This window comes from Ranitomeya variabilis, chromosome 4 (assembly GCF_051348905.1).
Source record: "Ranitomeya variabilis isolate aRanVar5 chromosome 4, aRanVar5.hap1, whole genome shotgun sequence".
Taxonomy (NCBI): Eukaryota; Metazoa; Chordata; class Amphibia; order Anura; family Dendrobatidae; genus Ranitomeya; species Ranitomeya variabilis.
Genome location: NC_135235.1, coordinates 531163429 through 531179471, shown reverse-complemented (window position 1 = coordinate 531179471; position 16043 = coordinate 531163429). Strand labels below are relative to the sequence as shown.

The 16043-nt window shown below is 43.5% G+C and overlaps 1 protein-coding gene across 1 annotated transcript in view; it reads right to left on the bottom strand.

The window, feature by feature from the left end:
- Positions 1-1383: 1383 nt before the first annotated feature.
- The window catches only part of PSMD3 (proteasome 26S subunit, non-ATPase 3), a 29525-nt gene continuing 14865 nt past the window's right edge, over positions 1384-16043 (bottom strand). The window contains exons 10-12 of the mRNA XM_077252371.1: positions 7417-7572; positions 7111-7161; positions 1384-2043 (exon numbers count right to left, since the gene is read on the bottom strand). Coding sequence (XP_077108486.1) covers positions 1966-2043; positions 7111-7161; positions 7417-7572 — 285 coding nt within the window. The 3' untranslated portion in view covers positions 1384-1965. The remainder of the gene's footprint in view (positions 2044-7110; positions 7162-7416; positions 7573-16043) is intronic.

Below are 16043 nucleotides of genomic sequence, written 5' to 3'. Positions count from 1 at the left end.
CGAGAAGCTCAAGGTCTGAAAGAGCTCCAAACTCCCCTGTCCGACCATCATAACAGGCTCGCTGACGGATTCTCATTCTGCAACCAGCAAGACAAGCATTCTAACAGGGCGAAAAGCAGCAGTGTTAGGATAAGTTCACACAGGGCGTTTTTGCTGCTTTTTTTTTCTGTAGCAAAACTTGATCTTCTTGGCAGGAAAGAAGCTGCGGCAAAAACAGGTTTAGGTGCCTTTTTGGTGCGTTTTTTGTGTCTCTTTGTCCATGCTGTCCATTGACTTTCTGCAGTAAAAAGCCAATGGGTGAAAAACACTGCAAAAATGCTGAAAGAAGTGACATGCTCTATGTCCCAAAAAAAAGCAGCAAAGCACAAAATACTGATCACACAAAAAACAATGTGTGCATGAGATTTCTGAAATCTCATAGGCTTTGCTTGTAAAAGGAAAAAACAGCTGAAAATTAGCATAAAAAACGCAGCAAAAAAACAGAACCATTGGCTGGGTGTGTGATAGAGATCCCTCAGCTATAGTGGTAATTTTTACAGCTCAAAAAGGGAAATAATTAGCAGAGAAGATATGATGATTGTATCTGGCCATTTCCGTTATATTAAAGCCTAAAAGGAAACTTGTCATCAGTATTCACCCTTAGAAGGTATTAGGAGAGCTTTATCATCCTGCTTATATCTTCTTTAATGATGCCTGAATTAGTCCTAAATGCAGAAAGTTTTTAAACATTTAATTTTAACTGTTCCTACTCTCCATGTGCGGTTGCTGGACTAGTCCAGGACTGCTGCCCATCAATGGTACTGCATAGGGAAAAGCATGCCCACAATAGTGTGACTGACATCCCATGTGGGGGGAGCAGGGAGGAAAAGACAAAACAGTCCCTCTTTTCTTTCTTCCTGCACACACTGGGATAGCATTTTCTCCCACGTAATGACATTGATTCACAGACCATCAATTTCAGCATACCGGTAATTCCATAGTGATGGGAGTACATATTTCAATGCACAACGAATGACTCTGCTAACTACATTTCACATGGGTGACATACAGTAGTAAGGCATGATCCACATGCAGATTCTTATCTCTTAAGGTAGTATTGGAGCAGAAAGCTTTATTTGGTCCAGATAGTTGAATTCTATTGTGCAGATCATATTCTCCGCATTTTCTCACAATAGTGTGACATGACGAGGACACTGGAAAAGAGTACAACTGGTGAGTGTATATCTCCACCTGTTGGCCAGTGACAGCAATACACAAATATACATCATCGTACCAAACAAGGGTAATGCAAACCCCAAATTTGGTTACAAACATCTTTTAATGAATCACTAAAGAGCAAAATGAAAACATGGTACAGTTGTCTTACAGTCTTGTTTGTTTAAAAAAAAAAAAAAAAGAAAAATAATTGGATGTACAAGATCTTGTTTGTAAGTGAATGACTCCTGGTCATCTGATCAAGTGAATCATTTACTAAAAAGAATAGTAAAGTAATAGGTACAATTTGTAAAATGGACACTTACATCCTTGTGTAAATGGGCATAAACAGTAAGGAGAATGATATTGGGTGTCGACTACATGACATTGCCTTTATTTTTAAATTAGCGAGTGCTCGCCTGGATGATTTCATTAATGCCGGCTTCATACAGTGCAGTGTGGCTCTGTTGGAAACCGTGAGTGAGTTCTAAGGAAAGAAAAATAATTTTCTATTTCAGATGTAATAATTAAAAAAAAATATATTTAAAAATACCCACCATAACTGCATTACTAAAAGCCGGTGCTGACATTGTGTCAGTGTTTCTGCGGAACCTGTCAACTCCACTGAATAGACATGCAGTTATTTTTTTTTCACAGAATGACCATTATGGAGGAGAGGGCAGTGCTGGACACACTGGGAGAGGCTTTAAACCAAAACCCAAAAAACCCTATATAAATTTTACATAAATTTAAGCATAGCTAGAGCGAGCGTCACGGGAATCCATCGTCATCATCTTCTGCCATCTCTTTGGCAAATTCTAAATCCTGCTGCTCCCTTTCCCGTCGCTCCTGTAGACAGAAAAAGGTCAGGTCAGTGACAGAGGAAGAAATACACTGAGTTATGTACAGCTCAAGTTTTACATGTATAGCCCTGGCTGATGCACAGTTTACAGGGCATCCTCCGTGTTTGACTCTAGACATAGCGTTGGTGCAGTACAGCTGTACCGGGGCACACCGGATCCCTGCACTAACACACCGCCAGCGTGTCCGTCACAAGCAGAGCATTGCAGTAACATCATGCGCCATGGTGGGCAAGCCGAAGTCAGCTGCCAGCTCCCGAGTCAGCTTCAGAAAAGGCCACCACCGTGTAAGTGGAGGAAGGTAAGAATAATCGTTTCAGTTTTTTAATGTGCTGGAAAACAACAGAACTGGGAATGTTTTTATTGGCAGGGGCCCAGAATGGAAGAAATTACACCGTGAAGACGACCAGTATGGGGGAAATGTCATGAAGGAGCTCAGAATGGGAAACATTATACCATGAAGGGGACATCATTATATGGGAGGGATGAATACATGTTTTTATAGGACCTAGATTGCTACAAGGGCCCGTTCATCTGACTAATATGCAGGTGGGGGCCCATATACAAAAGCACCGAAAGGGGGTGAGAGGATCCAATTCATTATGATGCCATCAGGGACTTCTAATGAATGGGGGATGGGAGGGGGACATAGGACAGGGACTAAAGCCATGTGCACACATTCAGAAATTGCAGTAGAAAATTCCTTCTGCAAATTCTGATGTGTTGGCAGGTAAAGTGCTGCATAATATAAGCGCTTTTGTTGTCTTTATATACGGTTTTGCTTAGTATTTTTCCAGCCACTCATTAGTATGTGTGAAATATGCCGCAATAATTGACATATTGCAGATCTTAATGAACAACGAAAAAAAAAGCAACATGTGCATGAGATTTCAGAAATCTTATTTCCTTTGCTTGTACTGTAAAACAGAGAACCTATTTACAAAGAAACCATACAATTCAAAGTATCCGACACTCAAAATTATATATCCCTACAGAAACGATGTATCACACTTCTAGATAAAATAATATTTTTATTGAATCTTTCTTAAAAATATATCAAATACTGTAAAATCAGGGAATTGCAAGACATGAAAACGAACATCTATAGGTTGAGGCATGTAAATATAATAAAACAGGATCAAATGTCAACGCTTGATACAGCAATTAATGGATATATGTAAGTGTATATATAAATGAATCTCAATCTGAGACACCACTAAAACTCCCAGACATGGGCAAATGTTACCAAGACTCGTAAGATTCAATAAACATATTACATTATAGCGATGATAGTGGTCACACTGTTTCAGTAGGGCTATATTGTACTGTAAAATGCTGCATATTTTTCTGCAATACATCTGTGCAGAAAAATCACCACATAGCCTTAAAAAGAATTGGGGGGCCAAATCACAGAGACTGATTAAAGTACTCACTTATGTTTAGCACAGTCCCTTAGTACATAGTATACTTTCCTGCTATATAGCGCTATCCTTAATAACAGTTTCCTTTATTATGTCCCTTACTACGCAGCATCCTCTGGTTATGTATGGTGCCCTCCCTTATTGTGTCCTGTTATGTACAGTGCCGTCCCATAATTACATAGTATTATGTTTTAAGTCTAGCACCATCCCCTACATAATGCATTCATAGTTTGTTATTCACAGCGCCCTCTTTATTACATAGTCCTCTCTTGTTAGATATAAAATAAAATGACTGCTGATGAAGGAGCATCCGACAAGAAAACCAGTCCTGCAGCCTTCTCCATTAGAAAAGAAGCTTTACCATGTTTCATCAGCCATCATTTCATATCTAACAAGAAAGGACACTAGGACATAAAAATGGAGTGATAGAAATAGCAAAACAATTTGATATGTAAGGTAGTGTACTGTGCCTAACAAGAAAGGGCACTAAGTAATGAGGGACAGTAATATACATAATAAAGGAGACTATGTAATAAAATATACACACACAGTATATATAATCTGTAGCTTTGTCACCATAAAAGGAGACAGCCTCAGACATTTCGTGCACAGGGGCCCCAAGCTGTCAGTGTCCGCCGCTGGCCCTAGATGCTGCACACTGTACAGGGCATCCTCCATGTTTGTATATTACAGCTACCGACTAAAATACCAGATATCTTTAACTGGTTGGTGTCTTTCTGCTTATAAGCCCAAAGGGCTTTTCCAAGCGTTTTATTGGCTCATAACTAAAAGAGAAGCGCCAAGGATATATAAAAAGACAGGATACACACATTTAGTGTGTTTAGATATGCTGGACGATGAGGGGAGACCTATCTGAAGGTGACTGAGGAAGGCATGTGGTTAAGGGCAGCATGGTGGCTCAGTGGTTAGCACTGCAGCGCTGGAGTCCTGGGTTCTAATCCCACCAAGGACAACATCTGCAAGGAGTTTGTATGTTCTCCCCGTGTTTGTGTAGGTTTCTTCCCACACTCCAAAGACATGCTGATAGGGAATTTAGATTGTGAGCCCCACTGGGGACAGCGATGATAGTGTGTGCAAACTGTAAAGCGCTGCGGAATGTGTTAGCGCTATATAAAAATAAAGATTATTTATTATTAAATTTGGATTACTTTGGTCAGTTAAGTTATACAAAACTGTGGCACAAATTCAAAAGGGAGTCTATATCACCCCCAAAACACAATTTAAAGTGCAACCATAATTTCAAAAAGAGTTAGGACGCTGTGTAAAATTTAAAGAACACAAGAATACAAGTCTTTGGAAATCTCTAATAGGCATATTTTATTCACAAGAGAGCATAGAAAACAGATCAGAAGATGAAAAATATTTTTTTTCAAATCAAATTGAAAAAGGTCTAAATTAGAAACTGATGGCAGCAATCTATCTCAAAGTTGAGCCCGGACCATGTCTACCATTGCGTAGCATCCCTCAACAATCTGTAAACAGTGATGAAAGGTCTGGACGGCAGGCGGCCAGTTCATCACCCAAACTCTTCTGTGAAGCCCTGCTCCTGTGATGGATGCAGTATGTGGTGTAGCATAGTCTTGTTGAAATATGCAAAGCCTTCCCTGAAATGGACGTGGTCTATAGCCTCTATATAATGCTCAGCACTGCTAGTGCCTTTTGAGCTGTGTAATCTGCCCATGTGACAGGCACTGAAGCAACCCCATACCAGCAGAGATGATCGCTTTTCAACAGTGCGATGATTACAAGCTGGACGGTCACTCTCAAGTCCACAGTAGACTACATTGGTGGTTTCCATAAAGAATTTCACATTTTGATTCATCGGACCACAGAACAGTTTTCCATTTGACCCCAATCCATTTTAAAGGAACTCTGGCCCAGAGATGATTAAGAGTTTCTGCATTTTGTTGATACATGGCTTTTTCTGTTCTACAGCTTTAACTTGCATTGGCAGATTGCACTGCAAACTGTATCCACAGACAATGATTTCTTGAAGTATTACCAAGCCTGGGCAGTGATTTGAATGACTGAATCAAGAAGGTTTTTAATTCCGTACCTTTTGAGGGGCCATAGATCAGGAGCATCCAATACTGACCATCAGCCTCGGCACATGGATTTCTCCAGAATCTCTGAACCTTTTGATGATATTATGTACGGCAGATTATGGAATATTCCAAGTATTTGAAGTTTTACATTGCGGATCATTTTTCTGAAATTCTTCCACATTTAATAGATGCAGCTGTTCAAAGATTGGTGAACCTCTGACCATCTTTGCTTCTGAGAGACTCTGCCTATCTACCATGCTGCTTTTATGCACAGTCATCTGACGTGGTTGAAAGTTAACCCTCCAGCTGTTATTCATTAGTACCACTTACATTTGCAGCCTTTTATTAACCCTGTCCCAACTTGTTGAAGATGAGTTGCTGCCATCAATTTCTAAAGGAGTTAATTTTTTCAAATGAAATAGAAAAATGTCTAAGGCTACGTTCACATTTGCGTTGTGCGCCGCAGCGTCGGCGCCGTAACGCACAACGCAAACAAAAACGCAGCAAAACGCATGCACAACGCTGCGTTTTGCGCCGCATGCGTCCTTTTTTTCATTGATTTTGGACGCAGCAAAAATGCAACTTGCTGCGTCCTCTGCGACCGGACGCGGGCGCCGCAGGGACGCATGCGGCGCAAAACGCAAGTGCGACGCATGTCCATGCGCCCCCATGTTAAATATAGGGGCGCATGACGCATGCGGCGACGCTGCGGCGCCGACCGCAAATGTGAACGTAGACTAACTTTCAACTTCTGTCCGATATGTGTTCTGTGTTCTGTTGATTTCCAAATCAATGAATTTTTGTTTTCTTTACATTTCAGACAGCGTCCCAACTTTTTTGGAATTGTGGTTGTACTTCTGCAGTCCTATAGGACACATGGCCCCTACTTGCAGTATAACTAATCCCTTCTTTATTTGCACAGAAAAACTATTTTATTGCATGTACCTGCTCGCTGCACACAGGATCACAGTCTTGCAGACAGGAGAGTGAGATGAGTGTGCCGGCACGGACACTGTGTGCACCCCATTGCGGGGCTCCTGAAGCTTCAGTGCGTACATACCGAGGATTTAATATAGGCAGCGGTCACTCTGGACACGAGAGTGCCAACTCAATAAAGCTAAGTGGAAGTGCACGGCATTGTGTACTTAGCCCTTGGTCATGCCAAATGTCAACTGAGGAGCCTTCATTTGCAATAAAATCATTTTTTGAGAACAATTAAAAGGGAAATCTATACTTCAGAAATTATTTTGTGGGGTCTAAGTCCCAAATAGAACTGTATAATTAGTTTAAATAGAGTTTTGTGGGTGAAAGACTCCTTAGTAAGTTAGCCCCATTGTATATTTACTGACCTACCTTCTAAATCCAGTGCAAACTCAAAAATCACAGTGAAATATAAGAGTGGTCACCTCAAAGAAAGGGCGAGTGTACATAAAATAAGACAATTGAGATCAGGGATTTAGTATTCAAAGTAGTAGTCTATTTGACAATGTTTCACTGTACACAAACCACAGAAACACCCTCTCTCATGACAGTGCTCCAGCATCAATGTTTCCGGCTCCGGATGCTCACCTCAGCTGACTCCAAGTCTTTGTTGTAGGATTTGGGGGGAAATCTCATGGCCTATTGAATGAGAATGGAAAGAAGCATTTATATGAGACATGGAAAACATTTTATTTAGGAATATATACAAATATTTCTCTAATAATATAATTCTCAGAAGAAACACATTCTAGAACGATCCAGAAAAGAATTTTGGAAATTTAAAATCTATTAATATTGTAAAATACATTGGCACAGGCAGATAACTACTGAACGGCATACGGGAGCATTAGGAAATCCGTATTTCTTTGCAATATATATCTTTTCAATCATTACCTTGACAGACATATTGTGTATGTCTAGGCAGAATGAAATGCGTTGATGGAAGGCAAGCTGGGGTTCCCTTGTAGAATAGATATCCGTCATCTCTTTAGACTGGACGTATCCCTTCTCGTGATTAATACTGGCCTCAATGACTCCATCACGTATTGCCTGCAATAAACAAAAACATAAAAATGTTGTTACAGGGGGCAGTCCATTACTGAACACATCTACTTACCGTATATACTCAAGTAGGAGCCGAGAATTTCAGCCCATTATTTTAGGCTGAAATTGCCCCTCTCGGCTCACACTCAAGTCATTCCCAGGGGTCGGAGGGGGGAGCGGCAGCTGTCTAATCATACTCACCTGCTCCTGGCACGGTCCCTGCAGTCCCTGGTTCTCCGATTGCTGACAGCTTCTTCCTGTATTGAGCGGTCACATGGCACCGCTCATTCCAGTAATGAATATGGACCCGACTTCACTCCCATAGGGGTGGAGCCGCATATTCATTGCTGTAATGAGCGGTATCGGTGACAGCTCAATACAGGAAGAAGCTGTCAGCGCCCGGAGAACCAGGGACGGCAGGGACCGCGCCAGGAGCAGGAGAGTATGGGGGCATTGCGCAATATTCACCTGTCCCCCGATGCACCGTCAGTGACGCTCAGGTCAGAGGGCACGATGACGTGTAAGGCTACTTTCACACTAGTCCGTCTGTACGGGCCGTCGCAAACCGTCGGCCCGACGGACAGTGTGTTAATGTAGCACAACGGGGGCAGCGGATGCAGTTTTACAACACATCCGCTGCACTATTGTGAGTTCCGGGGAGCAGGGGGCGGAGTTTCGGACGCGCATGCGTGGTCGAAAATGGCGGACACGACGCACAAAAGAAGTTACATGGAACGTTTTTTGTGCCGACGGTCCGCCAAAACACGACGCATCCGTCGCACGACGGATGCGACGTGTGGCAATCCGTCGCTAACACAAGTGTATGGAGAAAAAAACGCATCCTGCGGGCAACTTTGCAGGATGCGTTTTTTCTCCAAATCGACGCATTGCGACGTGCGTCGAACTGCGCTAGTGTGAAAGTAGCCTTAGTGTGCGCGCCACCCCCTGCCTGAACGTCAGTGCAGAGGATGCGGAAGACACAGCAGCGCCCAGCGGTGGAACGCGGACAGGTGACTATAGTGCCGGGGGCCTGAGCGACGAGAGGCGAGTATGATTTATTTATTTTATTTTTTTAACCCCTTCATGACCCAGCCTATTTTGGCCTTAATGACCTGCCGTTTTTTGCAATTCTGACCAGTGTCCCTTTATGAGGTAATAACTCAGGAACGCTTCAACGGATCCTAGCGATTCTGAGATTGTTTTTTCGTGACATATTGGGCTTCATGTTAGAGGTAAATTTAGGTCGATAATTTCTGAGTTTATCTGTGAAAAAAAAAACGGAAATTTGGCGAAAATTTTGAAAATTTCGCAATTTTCACATTTTGAATTTTTATTCTGTTAAACCAGAGAGTTATGGGACACAAAATAGTTAATAAATAACATTTCCCACGTCTACTTTACATCAGCACAATTTTGGAAACACATTTTATTTTTGCTAGGAAGCTATAAGGGTTAAAATTTGACCAGTGATTTCTCATTTTTACAACAAAATTTACAAAACCATTTTTTTTTAGGGACCACCTCACATTTGAAGTCATTTTGAGGGTTCTATATGGCTGAAAATACCCAAAAGTGACACCATTCTAAAAACTGCACCCCTCAAGGTGCTCAAAACCACATTCAAGAAGTTTATTAACCCTTCAGGTGTTTCACAGCAGCAGAAGCAAAATGGAAGTAAAAAATGAACATTTAACTTTTTAGTCACAAAAATGATCTTTTAGCAACAATTTTTTAATTTTCCCAAGGGTAAAAGGAGAAACTGGACCACGAACGTTGTTGTCCAATTTGTCCCGAGTACGCCAATACCTCATATGTGGGGGTAAACCACTGTTTGGGCGCACGGCAGGGCTCGGAAGGGAAGGAGCGCCATTTGACTTTTTGAATGAAAAATTGGCTCCAATCTTTAGCGGACACCATGTCGCGTTTGGAGAGCCCCCGTGTGCCTAAACATTGGAGCTCCCCCACAAGTGACCCCATTTTGGAAACTAGACCCCCCAAGGAACTTATCTAGAAGCATAGTGAGCACTTTAAACCCCCAGGTGCTTCACAAATTGATCCGTAAAAATGAAAAAGTACTTTTTTTTCACATAAAAATTATTTTAGCCTCAATTTTTTCATTTTCACATGGGCAACAGGATAAAATGGATCCTAAAATTTGTTGGACGATTTCTCCTGAGTACACCGATACCTCACATGTGGGGGTAAACCACTGTTTGGGCAGATGGTAAGGTTCAGAAGGGAAGGAGCGCCATTTGACTTTTTGAATGAAAAATTATCTCCATCGCTAGCGGACACCATGTCAAGTTTAGAGAGCCCCTGTGTGCCTAAACATTGGAGCTCCCCTACAAGTGACCCCATTTTGGAAACTAGACCCCCCCAAGGAACTCATCTAGATGCATAGTGAGCACTTAAATCCCCCAGGTGCTTCACAGAAGTTTATAACGCAGAGCCGTGAAAATAAAAAATAATTTGTCTTTCCTCAAAAATGATTTTTTAGCCCACAATTTTTTATTTTCCCAAGGGTAACAGGAGAAATTGGACCCCAAAAGTTGTTGTCCAGTTTCTCCTGAGTACGCTGATACCCCATATGTGGGGGAAAACCACTGTTTGGGCACATGCCGGGGCTCGGAAGGGAAGTAGTGACGTTTTGGAATGCAGACTTTGATGGAATGGTCTGCGGGCATCATGTTACGTTTGCAGAGCCCCTGATGTGCCTAAACAGTAGAAACACCCCACAATTGACCCCATTTTGGAAACTAGACCCCCCCAAGTAACTTATCTAGATGTGTGGTGAGCACGTTCAACCCCCAAGTGCTTCACAGAAGTTTACAACGCAGAGCCGTGAAAATAAAAAATCATTTTTCTTTCCTCAAAAATTATGTTTTAGCAAGTAATTTTTTATTTTTGTAAGGGTAACAGGGGAAATTGGACCCCAACAGTTGTTGCCCAGTTTGTCCTGAGTACGCTGGTACCCCATATGTGGGGGTAAACCACTGTTTGGGCGCACGTCGGGGCTTGGAAGGGAGGGAGCACCATTTGACTTTTTGAACGCAAGATTGGCTGGAATCAATGGTGGTGCCATGTTGCGTTTGGAGACCCCCGATGTGCCCAAACAGTGGAAACCCCTCAATTCTAACTTCAACACTAACCCCAACACACCCCTAACCCTAATCCCAACTGTAGCCATAACCCTAATCACAACCCTAACCCCAACACACCCCTAACCACAACCCTAACCCCAACACACCCGTAACCCTAATCCCAACCCTAACCCTAATCCTAACCCTAATCCTAACCCTAACCCCAACCCTAACCACAACTGTAACCCCAACACACTCCTAACCCTATCCGTAACCCTAACCACAAGCCTAATCTTAACCCTATATCCAACCCTAGCCCTAATTCCAACCCTAACCCTAAGGCTATGTGCCCACGTTGCGGATTCGTGTGAGATTTTTCCGCACGATTTTTGAAAAATCTGCAGGTAAAAGGCACTGCGTTTTACCTGCGGATTTACAGCGGATTTCCAGTGTTTTTTTGTGCGGATTTCACCTGCGGATTCCTATTGAGGAACAGGTGTAAAACGCTGCGGAATCCGCACAAAGAATTGACATGCTGCGGAAAATACAACGCAGAGTTTCTGCACGGAATTTTCCGCACCATGGGCACAGCGGATTTGGTTTTCCATAGGTGTACATGGTACTGTAAACCTGATGGAAAACTGCTACGAATTCGCAGTGGCCAATCCGCTGCGGATCCGCGGCGGATCCGCAGCCAAATCCGCACTGTGTGCACATGCCCTACCCCTAACCCTACCCCTAGTTCTAACCCTAACCCTAGTGGAAAAAGAAAAAAATATATATTTTTTTTTTTTATTATTGTCCCTACCTATGGGGGTGATAAAGGGGGGGGGTCATTTACTATTTTTTTTATTTTGATCACTGTGATATAACCTATCACAGTGATCAAACTATACCTGGAACGAATCTGCCGGCCGATTCGGCGGGCGCACTGTGCATGCGCCCGCCATTTTGGAAGATGGCGGCGCCCATGGAGAAGACGGATGGACACCGGGAGCCTCGGTAAGTATAAGGGGGTGTCGGAGCACGGGGGGGTGGCATAGGAGCACGGGGGGAGCGGACAGGAGGACGGGGGAGCGGAGCACAAGACGGAGGGGAGCGGACCACAGATCGGTGGCTTGGGGGGGGCGATCGGTGGGGTGGGGGGGTGTCACATCAGTGTTTCCAGCCATGGCCGATGATATTGCAGCATCGGCCATGGCTGGATTGTAATATTTCACCAGTTTTTTTAGGTGAAATATTACAAATCGCTCTGATTGGCAGTTTCACTTTCAACAGCCAATCCGAGCGATCGTAGGGGGGGGGGGGGGGGGGGGGGTGAAGCCACCCCCCTTGGGCTGAAGTACCACTCCCCCTGTCCCTGCAGATCGGGTGAAATTGGAGTTAACCCTTTCACCCGCTCTGCAGGGACGCGATCATTCCATGACGCCACATAGGCGTCATGGGTCGGATTGGCACAGGTTTTCATGACGCCTACGTGGCGTCATGGGTCGGGAAGGGGTTAATCGCATCAACAGCATATGGGTCATAATAGTCTATGGAGCATCTTATGGGGCCATAATCAGCATTTGTGCAGCATTATAGGGGGCAAATGTGTCTACGGAGCATCTGATGGGGCCATAATCAGCATTTGTGCAGCATTATATGGGGCTCCCCGTCCCTGCAGATCGGGTGAAAATGGGTATTATACCTACCGATAATTCGGTTTCCAGGAGTCCATCCTGACAGCACTCTGGAGGACGTCCTCCTCCTCCTTGCAGGGACAGGAAACACCACGAGAGGTTAAAAGGTCACACTCCGCCCCCTTTCCTTTAGTGTTTTGACAAGTACCACACCATGGATAGTTACCATTTGAATTTTATTAACCAAATCATATTTATAGCATATGACATAGTATACATAGGGGGGGAAGTAACGGTGCTGTCAGGATGGACTCCTGGAAACCGAATTATCGGTAGGTATAATACCCATTTTCCAGGACGTCCCCCTGACAGCACTCTGGAGAATACCAAAGAAAACTCCTTTAGGGTGGGACAACTGCCTGGAGAACCTTTCTCCCAAATGACATTTGTTGTGTTGCTAACACGTCTAGTTTGTAGTGTTTACAGAATGTGTTCATGCTGGCCCAGGTTGCGGCTTTACAAATCTGCTCTAATGATGCCCCAGCCCGTTCAGCCCATGATGTTGAAATGGCCCGAGTAGAATGTGCTTTAATTCCCACAGGACAATCTACCCCTTCTGACGCATAGGCTTTTGCGATTACTGTAGTGATCCATCTAGCTATAGAGGTTTTGGATGCTTTTTTACCCCTATTTTTGCCTCCAAAAAGGATAAATAGATTGGGATCCTTTCTCCAAGTACTAGTGGCCTCTAAATAGTCTAGCACTGCCTGTCTGACATCAAGAGAATGTAAAGATTGTTCTTTTGTATTAGAGGGTTTATTGCAAAAGGAGGGTAGAATTATTTCCTGATTTCTGTTTTGTACTGAAGCTACTTTGGGAATAAATGATGGATCTAGTTTTAAGATTATATGGTCCTCACGAACCTGGAGGTACGGATCCCTAATTGACAGGGCTTGTATCTCCCCCACTCTTTTGGCCGTTGTAATTGCTACCAAAAAAGCTGTTTTCCAGGTTCGTATTGCAATGGGCATGTCACCTTTAAGAGTATAAGGATCTTTACATAGGGCTCTGAGCACTAAATTTAAATCCCAAGTGGGAGTTAATTGTCTAAACGTGGGATGTAATCTCTGGATGGCTTTTACGAATCTAATTATCCAAGGGTGAGAGGCCAACGGATAATCCAGGAATGTGCTAAGAGCTGAAATCTGCACCTTAAGGGTACTAGGTCTCAGCCCCATATTGAATCCGGATTGGAGAAAATCCAGAACTCTGGGAACATCCGGGTTCTCTGACATCACGGCCGACCTGCCACCTTCCATACAGAATTTCTTCCAAATTTTGCAGTAAATAGCCGAAGTTACTGGCTTACGACTAGCTTGGATTGTTGAGATGACTTCATCAGATAGCCCCCGCGATTTCAAGATGTCCCTCTCAGGATCCACGCTGAAAGGTGTAAACGTTCCGGGTTTTGATGTAACACGGGCCCTTGATGAATGATGTCCTTCCATAGGGGAAGTCTGATAGGAGCCATGACAACAGACAGTCCAAACAACGGAAACCAGCTCCTCTTCGGCCAGAATGGCACAACCATCAGAACTGTTGCTTGGTCTTCCTGAATTTTCCTGAGTACTCTCGGAATGAGTGTTATTGGAGGAAATGCATAGGAGAGTGGTTCGACCCATGTTTGACTCAAAGCGTCCACTGCTTCTGGCATGTCCGCAGGGTTGAGGGAATAGAATCTGGCCACCTTTGATTTTTTTCTTGTAGCGAATAGATCTATCTTGGGAGTCCCCCAATGGTGACATAATCGGTGAAAGATTTCTTGATTTAACTCCCATTCTGTCGGACAGATTTCTTTTCTGCTCAAATAATCGGCCAGGACGTTTTGAGATCCCTCTAAGTGGACTGCTGTGATTGACAGGACTGTGTTCTCTGCCCAAAAAAATATTCTTCGTGCCAACTCCTGAAGTGGTTTGTGTCTGGGACCTCCTTGATGTCTTATGAAGGATACCGCTGTCATGTTGTCTGTTAGGATCTTCACATGTTTGTTCTTCAAGCGAGAGTGATTCCTTCTTAGAGCTTCCCAAACAGCATAAAGCTCTCTGTAGTTTGAAGATCTTTGACTGATATCTTCTGGCCACCTGCCTTGGATGAATGATCCTTCTAGATGGGCTCCCCAACCCCACTGACTGGCGTCTGTGGTGATTACCACACAAGGGGTCAAGGTCCATGGAACACCCACTCTTAGGTTGCTGTATTGTGTCCACCACTAATGACCTTTTTACTGCCTTTGATAAATGGATTATTCTGTCCAGTGATGACTGACGTCGATCCCATATCGAGAGAACCTGATCCTGTAATAATCTTGAGTGAGCCTGTGCCCATCTTACGCAAGCGATACAGGCCGTCATCTTCCCTAAGATCTTCATGGCCGATCTTATAGTAATCCGATGTTTTAGGAATTCCATGATCAATGTTCTCATTGACACCTGCTTTTCTCTTGGCAAAAAGGATTGTCTTGAGGTGGCATCTAGAAGAACTCCCAGAAATACCTTCCGAGATTCGGGTTTTATGTGTGATTTCTTTTGATTTACGACCCAACCTAGATGTTCTAAGACTGAAATGGCTCGATCCCTGTGTAGGATTAAGACGTTTTTTGTTCTGGCTACCAGCAGAAAATCGTCCAAATAAGGAATTATTGTAATTCCTTCGTTTCTCAAGTATGCCACCACATCTGCTACCAGTTTTGTAAATATCCTTGGTGCTGAGGCCAGGCCGAACGGGAGACATTGAAATTGGAGGTGGCAGGTTTGGTCCGGTCCGGAATTTTTACAGAAAACCCCAGAAGTTCCTGAGATGTTGCATGGATTGGAACCTGATAATACGCGCTTTTCAGGTCGAGCGTACACATTACCGCATCTTTGTCTATGAGGTGGACAGTTGTTTTTATTGATTCCATTCTGAATCTTTTGTATTTTACATAGACGTTTAAGGGTTTTAGGTTTATTATTGTGCGTGTTTCTCCTGATGGCTTTGGAATTGAAAATAGTGAAGAGTAGTGACCTCTGGCTATTTCTGTTGTGGGAACCCGCACTATAACCTGAGAACTGAACAATTTTAGAAGGTCTGTGAATATTGGTGAATTTTCCGCCACAATGGTAGGTGGGATACACCTCTGTGGTGCTGGGGATACGAGCTCTATCTTGTAACCTTCTGAAATTATATTGAGGACATACGCATTTTTTGTGATTTTTCTCCAGTTGTTCAGAAAAAGACTGAGTCTGCCCCCTATACCTATGGCGTCATTGTCTCCTAGATCTAGGGCTTGACCCAAAAAGGGAATTTCTTCCCCTTCGGTTCTGAGAATAGGCTCCTCTATAGGTACCTCTGCTGGATCTCCACTGTTCTCTATAGTCAGGCTGTTTGCCTCTATAGGAACTTCGAGGTGGGGGTCTTTTCAGAAATGGCTGAAATTTTTTCGGTTTTTCCTCGGGAAACCCTTTTTTTATTGTCTGATGCGGATTCTAGAATATCGTCTAATGCCTGTCCAAATACTTTGGATCCTGAAAAGGGAATAGCACATAATGCATCTAAAAATAAGTTATCTCCTGACCAAGATTTAAGCCATATAGCCCTACGAGTCGCATTGGATATTGAACTATTCCTGGCTGCAAATCTCACGGATTCTGCTGACGTGTCAGCCATAAAGGCTGTGGCAGACTTTATGATGGGTAAAGAGGGAATTATATCAGCCCGCGGGGTTTTATTCACCAAA